Genomic DNA, 21,513 nt, shown 5'->3' on the forward strand with positions numbered 1-21,513 from the left:
ACTAAAACTGTCAATCAATGTCATTTAAAAGTTAAATGCGTATGTAATGCTCTTAAGTCGTAATTCATTTATTACATAATCATTGTTCTTGGATAAAACACCAATGGTGTGTAAAAGTCAGTTTAATTGAGTATTGTCAATTATAAAGTGACTTTTACTTAAAAAAATCACAACTGAAAAGCATCGACAATCAATCCCTAATAACTTACCTTTGGATAAAAAACCACGAAATTTTAACCCCCCGAAAATTAATGTTTATACAGTATATTGTTTATAATCTCGAACGGTAATTTCTTGCTCTCAGAATTTTTTTATCATCAAATTCACAAAAGTTGCTGCAAACATAAATACCATTTCTGACTTCATGATTACAATGTATAGAATAAACAATTACATAATCATTAATATTTGCTTTAGAAATTTTTATCCAAAATAATTTGCTAATAAACAACTACCTAATTATAAAATGAAATACGATAATTGGAAGTGCATTCTACTTGTTATATTATATTTTATCTTATATTTACAAATGTTTGAATCATATTCAGTCTGTCCTTCCGCATCATCTTCACATATTCAACGATATCGACATAACCTACTGTCTTCCCATGCTCGTATAAAGAATCAATAGCAATAAATGTCCCCGTTCTGCCGATGCCAGCACTAGAATAAAAAAAGATGTCAAAAGCTATAATTAATTTTGATTCAATAAATACATACAGAATCAAAACGTACCTGACTCTGGCTAAATTTGACATCTACTGATAATTTCTGCAGTTATTAGATGGGTATATCAACAGAGCTCCTCCAATCAGTATGGTTGTGTTCTTGTAAGTTATAATCCAAACATACCTATTGGTGACCTTCTGTTATTGTTTGTTTTATGGTCGGGTTGTTGTCTCGTTGACACATTCCCATTTCCATTCTCAATTTTTTTTTTGCATCACATATATACTTTAAAGTTAACTGTTTGAGAATGATACGTTTGGATCTTAATTCCTTTTATTCTGTCCAATTACTCACTTTCTTGAAGGATCTTATGACATGTAATTGTAAAATTTCCTTAGGTTTATGGTTTGATTCATTTAGTAATAACATGACTAGTTGCTTCTCAAAACATGGTACAAAACAATGACGTCATTTTCTATTGAGCATAAGCTTTTCATGTGTAACGCATGCGCATTTGCAAACCAATGGACAAAAAGTATCGGATCCAAAGTAAACGAAAAAGGTGGTTTGCAAAACCTTACAAGCTGACTAAAAGAGGGACGAAAAATACCAGAGGGACTGTCAAACTCATAAACCGATTATAAACTGACAACGCCATGGCTAAAAATGAAAAAGACAAGCAGACAAACAATAGTACACATGACTCAACAAAGAAAACTAAAGAATAAGCAACACGAACCCAATCAAGAACTAGGGGTGATATCAGGTGCTCTGGAAGGGTTAGCAGATCCTGCTCCACATGTGGCATGACTAGATAAACTCTGGTTTATATGAAAAACAACAGTCATATTCCTGATGAGGTATATGGATTTGTGCGTGAGAAATTGTCATTTAAACAGTGTTCTACATGTATACCTAGCTTTTACTATCACTGGAATGATAATTGTATACAGTACTTATTGACGAAACAGAAATACCTGCAGTGTACCACGAGTGGTCCGTCCTGATTAAATGTATTATTTTTGACTGCTCTATAGAAATTCACCAGCTTTATACTGTCTGGAACACCGTGATCAGGCCATTGAGTAAAATGATAATGGTGTACTTTACGTTCTTCTTTTGCCTGTTACAAAATGAATAATTCTATTTCAAAACACAAGAGAATATTAAATTATTAAAATTATAAAAAGAACTATGTCGTTTCCAAAATATCTGATTGAATTGATTTTCTTGGGAAAATGAAGTACCAAGACCTTATTAAAATTTTACCAAAAAAGGTGATTGATTTGTTGTAAAATAATATTTCGGGCTTCATTGCAAAATTGCGCTTACACAGAGAAATATTTAAATTTCATATTTATATAACCCTCTGACGTACCGTGTCATATTTTTGAATATTCTCACTGATATATTCCTTTTTTGAAAGATTTGTAGAAATTTGTGATCTTTATATGTGACGCCACCAGGCATAATTGCCTTTTATAATGAGGTCACAAAAGTAAATTTAGAACAGATCTGTTAATATAAACTTTGTTGTTTGTATCATCAGTGTTGTAATCAATTTGAAGTGACACTGATTTGAAGAAACGTATCAACAAGATGCTAATTACCTTTTTATGTTTAACTTTGATCAGTCTGTATACATATTCGGTGTGTTGTTTTTCTTCTTGCATGTTCAAGGTATAGTAATCTACTTCTAACGGGTCGTTAGTTAGCTGTGGCCAATACTGGTAACATTTTTTCTACAACGGTACATATATTATTGCCTCAATATTTTGTTTATTTTAGATAAATATACAACAATTTTCAAAATTGATTAAATATGTTTTATTGTTGATTAGACAGTCAACAGCACAAAAAAATCATAAACATCAAGAAGAATAATGTCGATTCATTTGTGAAATTTTTTTTTAAATCAAAATACATGTTTCTTATGCCTTACACAAAATGGGTAAAATTCAAAACATAAAAGTTGATATGGATTGGGTAGTCTCATAAACTGTTGATGTCGCTTTTGATTTTGATAAAGAGTCGACCTAGAAATGTACAAAAGTATTTTGAAACTATTACACAACTCATTTATGAATCTTTACACTTGTATGACATGCTTTGATATGCTTGCTTTTAACTTTTTTGACGCCGTTTACAAAAATTGTAATTGCAGTTAGCATATCAAGTAGTTTACAATGCTTATTCGTGCAGTTTGTTTTTGAAGGGCCTATGTACTTTGTGTTTTATCCGACATGCTTACACATTCCTATATGGCTTTGATAATAAATTCATTTAATGTGTACTTCAAGCAAACAATAGAGCATTAATTTATGTTAAGTCTCGTGAATTTTGGTTTTAACTTCAATACTTTTTAACAAGATTTTAAATGTATCAACTACTTTTTCATTTTCCTCAATTTGAGTGACCATCACAATTTTGCAGACGTTCTCCTGCCAAACCATATGCCAGAAATCTCTCAACGTATTTCGTTTTGGACCTGAAGTAAACAAAACAAAACATGTCAATTAACCTGTCAATGCTAAAAAAAAACCAAGAGTTTATGTAGCACAACATCGCTTGCAGCTTCTTGCTTTCATTTCTAAGGTATTGATTGATCCTTAATTTGAACAAAAGTGTGTGACTCCAAATCAGCAACGAAACGGGTACACAATCTGTTGATGGCAGATTATTAACTACTTAGTTGTCTCTTTTGTGGTACACTTTTAGGAAGACGATGTTGTTGATCTAAAATTGTTTTATCGGGATATAAGTAATGAAGCTATCTTGTTTGTTCATATTTCTACAATAAAATTGAAAAACCGTGCTGTTTTTTAGTTTCTCGATACTGTCAAAAAAAGAAAATACGGATTAGTATTTGTGTTGCTCTATCAAGGCTATTTAGTTTAAAACCAAAAGAAGAAAAACAGTTTGTATATTCTTCAATAACACAAACAAACCTTGTGTAGCTATGTATGCCTTTTGCTTATGATAGCTCTGCAAAGAGAAAAAAATATTAAATTAATATAGCCATGCTACATACGTTTGTATTTTACTATACAATTATTCAAAAGTAAAATCACATAAAATACTGAACTCAGAGGAAAATCCAATCGGAAAGTCCATAATCACATAGAAAAATCAAATGACCAAACAAATAAAAAACGAAGGGACAAGAACTGTCATATTTCTGACTTGGTACAGAAATTTTCAAATGTAAAAATGGATTAAACCTGGTTTTATAGCGCTAAACCTCTCACTTTGTTAACAGTCTCAAAATTGTGTAATAATAGTACCCATATTGTAGTATATTATCAACACGAACATCACACCAGTGTATACTATTGAAGGACATAAGATATATGATTTATAGATGGTAATAAATGTTTCAGCATTTTGTCTCTTCCCTCAGTTTTATTATGTAACCCGGATTTTTTTTTCTTTATCGATTTATGAATTTTGAACAGCGGTATACTGCATGTACTGCTGTTGCCTTCATTTACATAGCTGATCACCGAAGCTAAATATGATGGTCCAAAATCAAAGATTGACTGATTCTACAGCTGTTACAATTTATTACAAAAGCAGAGTTAGTTAGAGAAATAATTATTTATTTGTTTTTCTTTTTCTCCCTCAATTTTGTTATCTATAATTCAATTCTATCCCTTTTTTTTTTATACATGCAGGTTGACATGTTTGTTTGATAAATTCAAGTCCATACTACATACCATAGCTTGTAAAATAATCTCTTGTTTTTATCAAATGTTTATAGACCAAACAAATGCATACAAATAAAAAACTAAGAACTTACGTCGATATAATTAGCATTAATGTAATCATATTGTGTGTCTCCTTTCAACACTACTCTTGAATGGTCATCTGTAAAAGAACAATGAGTTTCTGTGGTTTTGATTTTCATTCATTTTGTAGCAAAGAAACATTTTTGATGCTTTGTGTGTACTATTTTAATTGTAACTCCTTAATTCATCATTGACGTTTTTAATTATATCTTCATTATACTAAATTATCATAATTTGACGTTTAATATAATTTCACCGCGCAAAAGCAATTAACTTCTGTCAATACTAGAGGTACAAGTTTGTTTCTCAACAAGATATATATACAACTACGTATTATTTGTCACTTACATGGCCATGTGGTCAAAAATCTATTTTTAGCTTTATTTTCTTCTTTTGAACCTTCAATATGAGCATGAATAAGACCTTTCGGGAACATCTGTAACACATTTTATATATCTTTTTTTACATATTAATAATAATTATCAAAGATATACGGATTATAATTAGATACGCCAGACGCGCGTTTTGTTTAAGTAAGACTCATCAGTGACGCTAGGATAAAAACAGAAAATTAAACAAGTATAAAGTTGAAGAGCATGAGGACCAACATTCCAATAAGTCAATCGATTTTTACCCTTGACATTGTACCTATTAGATATCACAATACTATTAAAAGCTACATAACTTTGATATAACAATCGACAAAAAATGTAAGGTTGTTTCAAGAATAAAACAACCTTGACAATATTCAAATTTAGTCATCCCCCTCCTAAAACGGAAGGTCCGTCAAGGTGTGCCAACGGCATAAAAAAAAAGACATTCAGAAAAGACATCCTCGTACTTTAGGTATTCGGTATTATAGCTGTCTCATTGGAAATCAAACTACATCATAATGTTCATATAATTCTTCATATACTATACCGTTTTATGGAATATTACTCTTCATTAATATACCAGTCTTTCAATTTGGTACGTTGAACGTGCGTTTCGTCTTTATAATAATCATCAAGGATGCTCGAATAAAAACAATCACATGACCTAATCCAATACAAAATTGAAGAGCAAAACCAAAACCTAAATATTTACAGAAATTTCAGAATATATGAATGTTGTCTCTTATATAATATATCGATTTTATTGAGTTTTCAAAATTTGGAAGATACGAAGTATTTAGAAAATAAAGATTGTATTTACTGAGCAATGCATTGTCTTTAATAAAATCAGATAATAATTGTTTTACAAACCATATATTCTTTTTCAAAGCCTTTGTCGTGGCGTTTTTCAATTATGACATTCGCCAGGTCCTCGATTCGAATTTTGTACTGACATATATCATCTTCCGAAATAACATTGCCATATACATTGACATTCACCTCTTCTTCCTCGTCTGGTAAATCATTAGAACTTATGTCATCTATACTGAGTTTTCTACCATGCTTTTCTGTAAACGATAGTCGTATATTTTCAACACTTGTAAAGTTGCCTTTCACATTTTCATATATTTCACTTTGATGTGTCGTAGATGAACAAATCTTGTTATCTGAAAAAAAATAAGGTGGATATTTAAGAACATTTTACAGACAGTTTAAAACAAAATCGTTAATAAGTTTTTAAAAACGTTTTAATTTGATTACACTTTAAAAAAAAACTTTGTATGTTAGTTAATATTCTAACAATGTACTTTTATTCTACAAGCGGCTTAGCTTCATTCTATGAGTAGTCTTTTGTTTTTGGTGGGGTTCATTTTGCTTAGTCTTTGTTTTTCTGTGTTGTGTCTTCTGTACTTATATTTGTCTATGTCTTGATGAGTCTTATGTAGACGAAACGCGCGTCTGGCGTACTAAATTATAATCCTGGTACCTTTGATAACTATCTTTTTAGGCCATGACATTGCCAGTTTGTTTTAGATCTATGAGTTTGAATGTCCCCCTGTTATCTTTTACCCCTCTTTTAAATAATCTTTCTTCTCATCGAAGTTTTACTTCTAATGCAAAACAGGAAACATTTTAAATCTTAATAGTGACGGGTTAGAAATGCTCACGCTAACTTGTCTTTGAACATTTATTGACTATTCTTAGTTCTGTCTTTGTGTTTGTCTTTTTGAGTTGATGTTGTTTATGTTTTTAGATGTACGTTCAACGTACTGTAATATTCCGTAGTATATTGGGATAAGCGAAACAAGATAAAGGATAACAAGAGAGCAATCAAACACAATTCATTAAGTTTCGTAATTGTGTTTGGCTTTGCATGTTGATGCGAGCTCAAATTATGAGTCTTGTGTATACGAAACGCACGTTGGCATACAAAAAAGCCGGCTTACGTTATCAGTTACTATTCATTAGAAAGAATACTCTTAAAGCTTTTAGTTGTTTGTTATGCATACTGAATTATCCATTGAAAAAATATTGCCACAACAAGAACAGCAACCCCATCATACCACTCCCGTGGCTGCATATACACTTACTAAGTAATATACATAGTTATTGATCGTTTACTTACTTTGTTCAATATGTGAATGATTTGTGTGCTTTTTTGATCGACAAAATTTTCTATAAAACAGAAAAAAGTAAAATTTTACTGGATGAATAAGCTATGTTGAAATGGTAAAATCATCGGAAACATTAAAATGTTTGACCCAATGTTATTCTATGCCTAGTTGGTCCATTTTCGGAGAATTTGAGGTGTTAGTGCGTTTTAATATGTACATATGTAGTGGTTTGATATTATATTTTTCGACCGCTATCCATGAGTTTTCTCATTTACAATCAAGCAACAGTGACTATTACATAGTTATATCTGTTCTTTTTGAAAAGTTTATACATGAAGCATGTATGACATTAACCGGAAGAAACCGTATCCTAGCATTTCTATGTATTACAAGTTTAAAACAAATTGAGAAAAAGTAAAATTAATTTGTCAGTAATTGAAAGCAAAACATAAATGTTACGTGTTGTACAAGGAAGAATTAATTTTTTTCTTATATTCTTCAAATTATAAATGACTATTGAAGTCAAATAATGATTACATAACATAAAAATATCAATTCGTTTAGGAAAAACAGAAATAATGAAATACCTGTAAACGATACACAACATAAGTGTGAGAAGCACGACAAATACTGCAGCAAAAATGCCTCCTATAATGGCAATTACAAGTCTTGGGTTTTCAATAGGTTGAGAGTCTATAAAATATTTATTTTCAAACATTATTCGTCATTGATTATTTGAATGTACCTTGTATATAATTATATGACACTTTCCCCATTTCCATTCTTAATTTTATGGTTACACCTGATTTTTTAATTTTGTCTGAAATTGCATTTTTACAGCAATATCTTATTTATCATACCACTGTAAACGAATTTGATGTAATTTCTTCCATCTTTTACATTAAAACTGCAAACCATCAGTTTCTAATTTTTATTCGTTCTTTTGTTAAATCTATGACAGGAACATAAATCTCTATAGTTACCTGTGCACTGAGGACCACTGAATTGTTCATTACAACCGTAAGTACAATTGCCTTCAAAAATTCCACAGGACGTGTTTAAGCAGTTGTTACAGAAACCAAGACAGTTCGACCCATAGTATCCCTCGCTACATTCTGTAAAAATTCAAAAAGTAGCACATGGTTTTGAACCAAATTAAAAAAAAAAGTAAAAGATACATATAATGTTAAGTACTGAAAAATAATTCATTCCACAATAATAAAAAAACAGTTTTGAATGATCAAGTGAAGCTTCTGTTCTTATTCCTCCACACTTTGTTTGTTTTATCATGTCATTGTCTGTCATTACTGTAGTGAATATGTTGTTGAATATTTCGTATTTAATTCTACATAACACAGCAATGCAACCAGACCTATCATTAAAGAGTATTGAAGCGAATTTAACGTTCTTTACCACGAGGTGAAATATCAAATAAAGCCGGAAACAATTTTGTCAGGAAAAAAATATCTTCCAAGATGATGGTTTCTTATTTATCCCCTGTCTTTTGACTCGTATCGGATACTGAACCATGTAATGTGTTTCACTGCACATCAATTTCAAAAAAATCTTATAGTTATTGCGTTTCCCTCTGTTACAGTTTGTAAGCCGGATTTGTTTTCTCTAAATTGCTTTATGACTTTTAAACAGCGGTCAACTACTGTTGCCTTTATTCATATATTTAAAGGTAATTGTATTCTAAGCAGCAAACGACTATAACACATGTCACAGTTCAAACTATTTCAAGCTAGATGATGTTATAATTCACTTCTCATTATGTCTGCCAATAACTGTATTTCGCACAGTACGTCTTTATTAACTAATGCATCCAATAAATATAGGCATGATTAGTTTCATGATTAAGAAGTAAAAGATGAAGTTTTTAATGCTACTCTGCTTTACAAACCTTCATTGCAAGATTCACCGGACCATCCTTTGTCACATTTCCCGCCAGGACATATTCCCGTAGATTTATTGCAAGGCACAGAACTAATGAGACAATTGCATTTTTCTGTACAGTTATAACCATAGTAACTGTTATCACATGCTAAAAATATATTGACCATTTGGTAATTAAAACAAATTGTCCTAGAAACCTTTAACTTTGTCGCATTGAACGAAAATTGATGTAATATTGATCTATTCTTTATCATAACAATGTTAAGGCGGCTCGGGGGTTGAAATAATTTTTTTTAAATATAGGATTTTGATATTTTTCCTGTAAATAAATTTTATCCTATACGAAATGGAAAATTAAAATAAAAATATGGGGTCACTGTTCATTTAAGCTCACTAATTTCCTTTGAAAGAAGCATGCATTTTTGTAAATGGTACTTTTTTATTGATGAACTAATAGAAGAAACAAAGTTATATCGAAATATAAAAAGAACTTAATTACAGAAATCTCTTAAAATTTACAATAGTTTAGTTTAAGTACAGTTTATTTGAACACAAAAATCAGAGAATATAGGTCCCCGATGAGTTAAAAATTCATTTCAATTTTAATGTAATAAAAATGGCAATTGTTCACCAAAGGAAGAAGAAAAAGCGGAGCTTATTCTATGATATTAACATTTCAAAAGACATCTGGGGCCAAAACGAATAGATTTTTTTGTTATTTTGTGTACCATAGTATCATAGTATCAAGTAACAACTAAAATAAAAAATCACCCCGAGCCTCTTTAAATGAGTTTTAAGGATTATACAATGATTTTGAAATTCGAAATGACTAAAAATAAAGCAAGTGCGTAGGGACTTGTAACAAATTCCATCTAATAGAGTGAAAAATTGCATTAAATATTTATTTTTAATTAAACTTACATAAGATTACTTTTTCTAAATTATTCTAAACAGCGGATAGACACACTATCTATATATTTACGAGAGTTTGATAAGTTCCTGTATGCAGGCAAACTTAAAAGGTAAACACATGGAGTTTAAACCAGGTTAATCCACATGTTACTTCACAGGCAAACCACTAGTACTGTATCAAATCAGGAATATAACAGTTGTTTTTCATTCGTTTGATATATTTGAGGTTTTGATTTTGCTATTTGAACACACACTTTCAGATTAGAATTTTTATTGGTTTAGGTATTTTTGTTATTTTAATTTTTAACATGTAAATAGTAAGTAAAGGTTTTGATCTATTTATATATTTCGTCATCATTATTACTATTTAAGTGTTATAAGCATGGCTTCAAACTCGTTCTATTGTTTGTTTTTTTGGTAATTTGAAGCTTACAAAGACCTATTCTCCAAGAAGGCTAAATAAAAAAAATAGTATGTGTGTATACAAACGGTGAAATGATGAGTCAAAAATTAATGCCAATAATATTAAAATCTCTTTCCAACAACATAGAAATTTCTTCTTAAATCAAACTTATTGATCTCAAGTACATACACTGGTTACATTTTGGGTCGTGGATGTAACCTGGTTTGCATTTATCCGTCTCATTACAAAAGCCGTCAAAACGGTCACATAGGTCTGATATGCATCCATCACATGACTGGAAACAATTTCTTCCAAAATATCCACGACTGCATTCTGAAATTTCAATAAAGAATTTAATATAGGCAACAGTAGTATACCGCTGAAGAACTGCTGCTGCTAAAAATGACATATATAATACATGTTATACTATTTCTTCAAATCATAAGAACAAACATAATAAATCAGTGTTTGTAGCAAATAAATGTTGTATAATTTGAATTTGTATATCCTTATCAAACCAACTGTTGAAGTTTGTTGTATCTTTCTAAATTAAATCCTCATCTTGTTTACTTATAATTAAATGATCCAGTTTGTACTTCGGAAGAGTTATAAATGTGGCATACTTGACATTCCTTTAGGCAAAACATATTTGTTAGAAATACATGTAGATCTTCTGTTTCATTTTGTATTTTTTTTCAAAAAAAAAAAAAAAATTCAGTCACTGTTTACGAAAATGAAAAGTGTAATTGTCTCATAAAACAATAGGGACAAGAAAAACTGTATTATTTGCGCAAAAAAATAAATCGTAAATGCAGGTTTAGGAGCATCACTTACATATTTGAAATAGAAGTCGCATTCAAAACAAGAGATACGAATCAAAGTAGTTTAGTGTTATAACTATAAACAATATAAATGAATATCAAAGTTAATGAACCAGGCTAATTTGCTCCCAAACATTTTTATATTTTAGTTACATGTGGTCTCAAGTGAAACATTGTTTAATCCTGGAACATGAGTTATGCGCTTTAAAAAAATAAGAATTTTCCCTCAACTTGACAAAGCTATCTCTTATTAACATATTTAAAGGATATGTAAGGCACAATACACTGATTAACAAACTACTTAACTTACAGCAATGGGCTTAGTTTCCCTGAGTATTAATGTTCACCTAGGTATCCATGCATATAAATGTTAGTATCATACATTTTGATATAACACATTATATAAAGAAATATAATATGAATTGATTGATAAGATTTCAAGTATGATTATAAAAACAGAAAATTTAGATTATTATTATTATTATTACAAGTTAAAGACATTAATAAAGCTCTTTATTTAAAACTACAATTATTCTAAGCGCTGTATATATTAAAACAAATATACACTAGTTCGTACATACACCAAACTAGGTGGTTAGAACTACCAAAATTCGTTTAAAAGTATACAACATCAAATCAACCATGACTCTTAAAATTCAGCAACGTGGTTAAAAATGTACTAAAAGAATTATTCATGAATAAGTAAAAATTTCATTATTTTTGTTAAAAATCAAATATTTAAAATATTGCTGAATGCCATTACTATTTTGTATTTATTAATTATGTTGCGGAAAGAATTCGGCTAATAATAAAATGTTATATCAAAATATCAAATCAGACTAAAATGTAAAAAATATTACTATAGCAAATCAACATTAGTCAAATACAATCAATCACGATTCCAGGTCTTCACTATAGACGATCCGCAAATGCAACTGTGAATAAATGTGTCTTGAGTCCTTTCTAAAACAGGGATATAACCCGTAAAATTTACGGTTATAATTGGAATATGCTGCTCTTCGCTTGATATCTGTTTCATTGGGTTTTAATTGTACTAAACTGATCATGTAAAAGATTAATTTTACAAACTTTACTGTTTGACCATGATAAATGGTAGTATATACAAAGGTAATTAAATATAATGAATCAATTCTAAATTGTTTGTCCTTTAATGCTTGCTAAAATCTTCTTTTCTGAAACTACTGGACCAAATTTAATAAATGCAAACTTGGCCAAGATCATCGTTAATTCCGTTTAACCCACCTGGCAACCATGATGACCGAGATTGTCTTATATTTTGAAAATCTGAAAGTGGCGCAATTGCTCAGCAGGTTGACATCTTCCAATTGTCTGTTTATATTTATACTGTCAGGGGGACTTATTATATGATGTATTGGCCTTAAATGACAAATTGTATTTTTTTTTATTTTGCCTTTTATCTCGAAAAATAAACGGACACTAAGAACCTTCGAGAAACACACAAAAAAAATCGTCAAGACAATATCAGCCAATAAGTGTGATGGTCGAAATTATCAGTAGACTTCTTATAAGAGCTATTGTCTTTGTACCTTTTTTCCATTTTTTGTCTTATCATATGATAAAAAAATTATCAGCAATTAAGGCACGATTAACTAGTAAATTATGTATGATGTAGTTAGTAGAATGTTTCTCTGTTTATGATTGCTTGCCCTAAATTTAAGGACCTTGATGAACCTCTTCTGTGCATTGAGCGACTCTAACCAATATAAAGGGAAAATACAAAGAAAATAAATCAGCAATACACGATTTATCATGAGTTCTTTTATCGTCTACATTGTTTGAGTGTGTCCTTTATTGAAAATAAACATATACCTTGGTGAACAACACAGGATCATTCTAGCCTTTAGTTTATCTTTTTTCATACCTTCCGTGCAGTTATATTCTTTCCATCCTTTGTTACATCCATGAAAGCATTCTCCAATCACATGATCACAAGACGTCATGTAGCAGTGAAGTGAACACTTATTCAAACATTGTTTTCCAAACCAACCTTCACTACAAGCTAATCAAGAAAATATAACTGAATGACTTACACGATAATAGTTTACGAAAGTTAAGCACGTTCGTCGAAGGTTTAAAGACATAATAAGAAAACGTAAACTTGTACGGTAAATATATGTTTTCTTACATATATTGGCACTTCTCTATTTTTTCAACGACAATAACACTTATGTGTTCATGTAGTATACATTGTATGTAGATCAAAATGCATTTTTATTGACTTTTGAACGCTTGATACAAGTTATCAACACATTTTTATAGCTATTTTGAATTCTTTACTGGTTTAATTCTAAACATAATCTTACTTTCGTTGCAGCTGTCACCGACCCAACCATCAATACAGCCAAATGTACAGTTTCCACTAACTAAGTCACAGGATCCTAATATACAATTTTCGGAACAGTTCATTTTACAGTTATCTCCATATTTTCCTAAAGGACAACCTGTTGTTGAAAATATAATATTTAATACGAATGATCGTTTATAAGACTAAAAACTATCTGGTTAACGGTTTTACTTTGTTAAAGTCAAGACAACCAGTACTATGTGTTTGCACATAAACCGTACTGTTTCATTGACTGGTTTTCCAATATTGTGTTTATGTTATTGAAATAAATGAAATCTGTATGGTTTGTGATTAAAATAACACTTACCACTAATTTCTATTTCACAGACATCTACCTTTGAAATTCCGTTTACAATTGGTGGTACATAAATGACATATCTGCAGACAGCTGTTACATAAATATCTGCCGTCGGAGGTCCACCATTGTATATTTCTATTCCGTTACTCCAGGAGTCACTAGTATTTGAACAATATACTGAATATGTCATGTTGATAAATGGAGCAAACTCTGTAAAAAATCAATGACTAAATAAAACAATTGTTGTTTTGGTTTCGGAAATAAACTAGAGGCTCTAAAGAACCTGTGTCACTCACCTTGGTCTATGTGAATTATTAAACAAAGGACGCAGATGGATTCATGACAAAATTGTGTTTTGGTGATGGTGATGTGTTTGTACATCTTAATTTACTGAACCCTCTTGCTGCTTACAATTATCTCTATCTATAATTAACTTGGCCCAGTAGTTTCAGAGGAGAAGATTTTTGTAAAAGATTACTAAGATTTACAAAAAAATGGTTAAAAATTGACTATAAAGGGCAATAACTCCTAAAGGGGTCAACTGACAATTTCGGTCATGTTGACTTATTTGTAGATCTTACTTTGCCAACATTAATTGGATTTTACAGTTTATTTCTATCTATAATAATATTCAAGATCATAACCAAAAACATCAAAATTTCCTTTTAAAAATTACCAATTCAGGGGCAGCAACCCAACAACAGATTGTCTGATTCATCTGAAATTTCAGGGCAGATAGATTTTGACCTGATAAACAATTTAACCTCATGTCAGATTTGCTCTAAATGCTTTGGTTTTTGAGTTATAAGCCAAAACACGCATTTTACCCATATGTTCTATTTTTAGCCATGGCCGCCATCTTGGTTGGTTGGCCGGGTAAAAAAAGATCAATTTTAAAGAAGATACATTAATGATGATTGTTGCCAAGTTTGGTTAAATTTGTCCCAGTAGTTTCAGAGGAGAAGATTTTTGTAAAAGATCATGGAGATTTACGAAAAATGGTTAAAAATTGATTATAAAGGGCAATAACTCCTAAAGGGGTCAACTGATCATTTTGGTCATGTTGACTTATTTGTAAATCTTACTTTGCTGAACATAATTGCTGTTTACATATCTCAATCTGTAATACTGTTCAAGATAATAACCAAAAACAGTAAAATTTCCTTAAAATTACCAATTTAGGGGCAGCAACCCAACAATGGGTTGTCTGATTCATCTGAAAATTTCAGGACAGATAGATCTTACCTGATAAACAATTTTATCCCATGTCAGATTTGCTCCAAATGCTTTGGTTTTTGAGTTATAAGCCAAAAACTGTATTTTACCCCTATGTTCTATTTTTAGCCATGGCAGCCATCTTGATTGGTTGGCCGGGTAAAAAAACACAAATTTTAAATTAGATACATCAATGATGACTGTGGCCAAGTTTGGTTTAATTTGGCCCAGTAGTTTCAGAGGAGAAGATTTTTGTAAAAGTTAACGACGACGGACGACAGATGACGGACGCCGGACGCCAAGTGATGGGAAAAGCTCACTTGGCCTTTTAGGCCAGGTGAGCTAAAAACATTCTGTATGTGTTTCTTTGATACATATGCCGTGGCTCTGTTCTTCTACATCACGTCATTGTGTAATTGTGCTATTGTAATATTTTGTATTTTTGTCTTTCAATTTTGCTGGGATGTTTCTTCTGTATGATTTTTTTGTGCTTCTCTGTTTCATTTGTGTTTGTTTTAAAGTTATTTTGATAGTAACCTACTGTTGACTGCTGTACCCCTACTTTTATCTATTATGTGTTGTTTACGCATTGTTGTCAATATATTGGAATTTGATGTGACTCTCATACGAGTGAGAGGTTTATCATGCTTAAAAACACAGGCGTAATCCATTTACATACGTACGGAAATGCCTTCACCAAGTCACGGATACGGCAGTTGCTATGCATTCCGTAGATATGTTTTAACTTTTGATTTTGCCAATTGATTAGGGGTTTGTCTTTTTTAATTTCCCTCGCAACTCAGAATTTTGCTTTTTATACATAGATATCAAGATGATTGATGATGTTCTTATAGTCATTGGAATGTACATGGTTTATTTGTCACAGAAACTCAGAATTATCAAAATCGTCATTAAACGAAGTTTAACTTATGAATACAATGTAGTTATTATTGCTGCAAAAGAAAACATCTACCGTTGTATATAATATTTAAAACCTGTGTATAATCTTTTAAATATATTTGTATGTACAAGTTATACCTCTATCATGCAATGCTCTGGTTATTTGTTCGAATTTGGCTTAATGTTAAAAAAAATTGGTTTGTTTTCTGTTTTGAATTTACAAATATTTCAGTCTCGTGCTTCACTGAAGAGACATTAATTTACGAAATACGCATCCGGTACGGTGTAGCAGTAAAATTGATACCGCATATGTTTTGACAATCGAATACCTTCCATCAACTGACTTTAACAGTAGAACGCATTAGGATTCGTTTGTGGAGCTTGGTTTCCTAACGATACTTGCTACATGGTAATACAATACATTTTAGAAGAACGTTATTAATATATCTCCACTTACTTACTATCAAATGTAATATAAATCATGGTTATAGTACTAATGTAACCAGTGTCCACCTGAAGATAGGAATTCGATCCAGATGTTATTGAACATATGCCGGTCCGGTTTCCATTGACTGACAGATATGCTGGATGATTTTTATTCGATGGTGATAGAGTTGCTATTCCATTAGTAGCAAGATTATCTGTAATGTATATGCATAAAATTAATACAAGTGATTCTTTTTAAAAAAATAAGTGACAAGAACATCTATAACGGTCTTTAAAGTATATTGTCTACGCGAACAACAACAACCTTAACTTTATTAAATACATTCTAGAAGATTATTGACTTTAATTTTATTATATTTAATTTGCTTTTTCAATCTCAGCGAAAAAGTACTTATAAAATAATTAATCTAAAGGATAATGATACAATAGGTTGTTGGACATAACTTTTTAAAAAGGAAACATACGTTAACGTGCATAAAACATTATACGATAAACTGTTATACCTTTGCCAACATCACTCAAGATACGAAGTACTATTGATACAGGTTAACTGTTTAGTTCTTATTATAGAATAAAGTTACTATTTGAATTGTTTACTAATATATCTTTGGTTTTATACAAACAAAGTTCTTACATCTAGTGATATTGCAATACTGTCCACCAAGCCCAGCTTTACATCCTTCGATGCATACACTGGTGTTCATATCACTCTTGTCATGGAGGCAACCAGATCCCCAAATACATGAACCATTTCCTGGATAACAGTGATTGGCTATGCAATTAGCAGGACATGCATTTATACAATCGGCTCCCCATGTACCTTTCCAGCATCCTAGGTAAAACATGCATAGAAATCACGTAGAAAGATCATTAAGAAACCGAATAAAACTAATACTTAGAAAGAATATGTTGCCGAAACAGTATTTGTAACGTATGAAAACAGTTTTTCAATTTTGTACTGTGATCGTTTCATTTTTCGATTTACGCAATGATATACATACAACTGATTAAAAAGCCTGATTTTTTTTAGTACTAGGACTGTTCTATTTCAGTAAAAGATTACCTTATCTTTTTTTCAATTGTTGGATTATTTAAAAAAAATAATGAGGATAACGCACATGTTTCGAGAAATTAAGTTATTGATATGCAAACTGGGCCACAGTTCTACAATTTGAAAAACTATATTGAACAAAATAATCAAAATCACCGAGCTCTAGTTGCTATAATTTGTGATTTATTCGATGCCAACCTGTCTGTGTTTGCAATAACAATATATGGCTATTGCAAAACTTGGTTGCAGTTTTGAATGACTTTTAACTGATAAACATATTGTTCATAGTAACTTTTTCTAGCATGAAGAAAAAGGAGAATATGATACAAACAAAACACAACATTATCATGATTATTGCATCTTATTTTCAAAGATAAGTTTTTGCTTTTTTTTCTAGAAATTATGAACTTTGTTCTACTTCCAAATCAATCAGTAAGTTATTAAAATGCGAATAATGCAGTAATTATATACAATCACCAATCATTTCATACCGGAAGTCTGCAATCTAGTCAAAGTTTTTCATTTAACTTAAGAGTCACTATATAATTTAGTAAAAACAGTAAGAAAGTTCCCACAAAAAAATAGGTTACAGTTCGCGTGGCAACCAAATCTATGAATTTCCCTGTATATTTTGAGGAATTCAACATAAAAAAAGTTCTTTGAAATAAATCTATAAACAAACGAGATTTTTTGTTATTCCTTTAAGTTAACAATTTTAGAAAATATGACACTTAACACAGAAAATATCAATGTCATTCAAAGGTATGACAAACCATTTTCGGCTTATTATGGTCACTACAGCAGGAGTACGATATTTGTCATTGTGTATGTTCTAGGCCGTTCACTTGATGACATGATGTTTTTAATATCGTTAACGAACTAAAATACGAAGCATTCCTTGTAAAATAAAATATAAAACACATTTCTCCGGGACAAAAATAAGAGTACCATAAAAGAACAGGTTGTATAACTTGCTAGGTGGTGAGAGTACTTCTCATTGTTAAAGGCTGTACTGTTGCTTATATGTCAACTGGTATTTGGTTGAAAGTTATTTCAGAAGCAATAATACTTTAATTTCTCTTATTCAACAACTCGTGAGAATTAAATATGGTGGCTTAATTGATATCGTGTCTTGTTATCTACTTTTCACAGAATTATTAGCATTCAACTAAAAATAATGTAAGTGCAAAATGGTTCTATCTTCTAATGGAACGACGGAGATGCTTGAATTTATACAAATTAAAAAATTTGGACAGTAATGTCAATTGTACATTTTTAAAAAGAATCGCGACATATGCATATTAAGTGTCTGAACTATGCTTAACAGTCAGGATTCTATTTCGTCAAAAGTATCTCCCTTTAACAGAAAAATTATACATACATCAGAATTACGATACTAACATGCATGGCAGTTATATTCTTAAAAGACAAACGTATCTACATACGTATTTACAAAACAGTACTAGCGATACATTCTTATTTAATGTACATGTACGTATCTTTGTGAATTTTAAACTATTGTCTGGTCGGTTATAAGTGGGAATTTTCGACAATCAAAAAAACAATTATCAAATTATTTTCTAAATAACTCGTTGTTTATAATACTTTCCAAAGATTACACACACACACACAAATATTATAACAAAATTATGAACAAAAACAAAAAATATCTAGACAAGTGGGTTTTTTTTTTTTAAATTGTATTTTACAATTGTTTTTTTAACATATTAACTCTGTGTTAAGACTCATAAAAAAGGCATTTTACATGACCCATATATTATTTTCAATTTTTTGGTACTGTAAAAAGTAAATGTTATTACATTACAACGAAGTCAAAATATGCAACTCAAACACGCCTGTGATTATAAGGTGTGCCATGCTTTCTTTTATAATGAGATAATTGCTTTATTTTAGGATTTCTTTTTTTCTAAAAGAAACCAGAAGAAATACATTTAAATGCTGTTAAAAGATAAATCTGTTATCTTTCGATGAAACGTTTTGTGCGGATTTTAGGCTGATGCACGAACGACATTCCCACCGAATTGCACATACCATAACCGATTGGGATTTGTGTGTGTCTTTTACAAAATATCAATGAGTTCCTCGATGCTTCATGATATAAACTAAGTACTAAACATGTATATTTATAGATAATCCTAAATAAGTCACCTACATTTAGCTTTGGGATACAAAAAAAACCTAGATGTAATCAATTCAAATATATTGGAAACTTTATGTAACAAGAAATATTTGATGAATACAATTTTAATGTTGTTAAAAAACATTAAACACACTGAAACCATCCTTTACATTTAACCGTCTCTAATGAAAAGTGATTCTCTTTTTTTTTTTTAATTTCAACAAAATATCAGTGTGTACCTTTCCATGTCGCAAAATATTAATCACGTTTTACCTTTGGATTGAACTTGGACTACTTACAACATATACTGACTGGTATGTCTACCCATAGGCTTTATAAGGCAAAAAATTATATGTAGAGTTATTATTTACGATTTTATTTCAATGAAAATTGATCAATTGCTATGTGAACTTTAAACTGAGAATGATTAAGAATACTATGAATAAACAATTTCATAACTGCAAATACCAACCGTATATTGCTATATAGCACAGTTGTATTATTGCATGGCCTTGAGATAAGGTTGATCTATTGTTGAAGATATAAACACTATTGGTGAGTGTATTACAGTTAATATTCTGGGTAATGTTTGGTAACCCTGCTGTCGTATCTCTGTAACACAACGATTTATCATCCGCATCAATCGTTCCATTGGACAAATACAGGCTAAAACCATCCATTATTGATTTTGCTTTGTAAAATATTAGAAATAAATATATCATGTTCATGTATTTAGTTCTGTTAATATTGGTTAATGAGATGGTATAGTGATCTATATTGAATACATTTTGCATTGATAAAGAGCTCGAGAATAGTAAGTGATATTAAGTAAAAATAGACTGATTTATTAGTAATTTTTACATAGTGCATGGTACTAATCACAAACAAATACTACATTGAATATATCAGTGAAAACAATACAATATGTACTTTACACACACACCATTAAATACTTGTTTGATATTCAAAATTTATTTCTGGTCATATTTTTGGTTACACCGTTGGTACATGACTTTATACTATATACGGGGTTATTAAATTCCAAATAGGGGGAGATCGAAGCTCAAATCGTATTTTGGAATTTTTAAACCCGTATATATCTAAATAGGTCACTAGTTCCCTGTGTACCGAATTTATTTAACGACCATCTTTACATATAACACTTTAACAGTGGTAAAGTGGTAAAGTGTTTGCTCGTACAAAAGCATGTTTTCTGCATATATTTCTATCGTTTATCGTCAATTTCATCATCTGTTGAAAACCGTCTTTTTCGTCAACATCATGTCGTTTTCTCAACATGCTCAAAGGGACGTAACAGATCAAGTCGTGTATCATGTGTTTTGAAATAGACCACTTTTCCGTCGTTTTCGTTTTTTCACAATGACATTGTATGTTTTCCTTCAACTTATGAAATTTAATATTCCTTTGGTCTGTTTGAATTTCTAGACGGACGCAAAAATGTCCTCCTCTTCATCACTGACACAAGGGAATAACATTGGGCTGCTGTTTAAACGCAGCCTGAGAATGTTCATGCTATTTTCATTGTTTCTACTTTATAAAAAAGTTGCCTTTTAAAAATAATTGGGTTTAATTTCACATTTTTCAGAAAACGCAATTAAACATGATACATGTATACAATAACAGTCCTAATTCCAAGTTAATCTTTTTCAAAGTCAAAATCCATTCCAAATTAATATTTTCAGTTCCAAGTTAAAATTTGTCAGTCCATAAATAAAATTTCACAGTTCAAAGGAGTAGGACCGGACCGGTAAGGACCGATTTTAGCCTCAAATTTCAGGTTCATCTGACAAAAGATTTTGACCACTTTTTAAACACTTAAGTGACTATTTAATTTGAATCAATTAGTTTATGTAAAAAATGTGAGCTGATTAAGTCATTAAAAACGATCCGATTCAAGCTCAAATATGAAAAATCAACAAAATATGCCGGAAAATGTCAGTTTTCGTATGGTTTTTGTCAAGAATGAAAGTGTCCGCATCCGAGTTCATTCGCAACCTTTATATATGTTATGTAGAATCACAAAATACAACTTCCATTTCAATATTAAGGATGAACACGAATGCGGGCACTTTCGTTTT

The 21,513-nt window shown here is 30.6% G+C and overlaps 1 protein-coding gene across 1 annotated transcript in view; it reads right to left on the bottom strand.

The window, feature by feature from the left end:
• The window catches only part of LOC134726088 (receptor-type tyrosine-protein phosphatase T-like), a 37,238-nt gene that overhangs the window by 8,563 nt on the left and 7,162 nt on the right, over positions 1–21,513 (bottom strand). The window contains exons 4-22 of the mRNA XM_063590517.1: positions 19,887–20,105; positions 16,858–17,055; positions 16,238–16,417; positions 13,671–13,871; positions 13,323–13,460; positions 12,881–13,018; positions 10,346–10,489; positions 8,849–8,989; positions 7,929–8,060; positions 7,533–7,638; positions 6,957–7,006; positions 5,702–5,997; positions 4,806–4,893; positions 4,469–4,536; positions 3,618–3,654; positions 3,060–3,157; positions 2,280–2,411; positions 1,647–1,792; positions 528–663 (exon numbers count right to left, since the gene is read on the bottom strand). Coding sequence (XP_063446587.1) covers positions 528–663; positions 1,647–1,792; positions 2,280–2,411; positions 3,060–3,157; positions 3,618–3,654; positions 4,469–4,536; positions 4,806–4,893; positions 5,702–5,997; positions 6,957–7,006; positions 7,533–7,638; positions 7,929–8,060; positions 8,849–8,989; positions 10,346–10,489; positions 12,881–13,018; positions 13,323–13,460; positions 13,671–13,871; positions 16,238–16,417; positions 16,858–17,055; positions 19,887–20,105 — 2,648 coding nt within the window. The remainder of the gene's footprint in view (positions 1–527; positions 664–1,646; positions 1,793–2,279; positions 2,412–3,059; positions 3,158–3,617; positions 3,655–4,468; positions 4,537–4,805; positions 4,894–5,701; positions 5,998–6,956; positions 7,007–7,532; positions 7,639–7,928; positions 8,061–8,848; positions 8,990–10,345; positions 10,490–12,880; positions 13,019–13,322; positions 13,461–13,670; positions 13,872–16,237; positions 16,418–16,857; positions 17,056–19,886; positions 20,106–21,513) is intronic.

Source organism: Mytilus trossulus, chromosome 1 (assembly GCF_036588685.1).
Source record: "Mytilus trossulus isolate FHL-02 chromosome 1, PNRI_Mtr1.1.1.hap1, whole genome shotgun sequence".
Lineage (NCBI taxonomy): Eukaryota > Metazoa > Mollusca > Bivalvia > Mytilida > Mytilidae > Mytilus > Mytilus trossulus.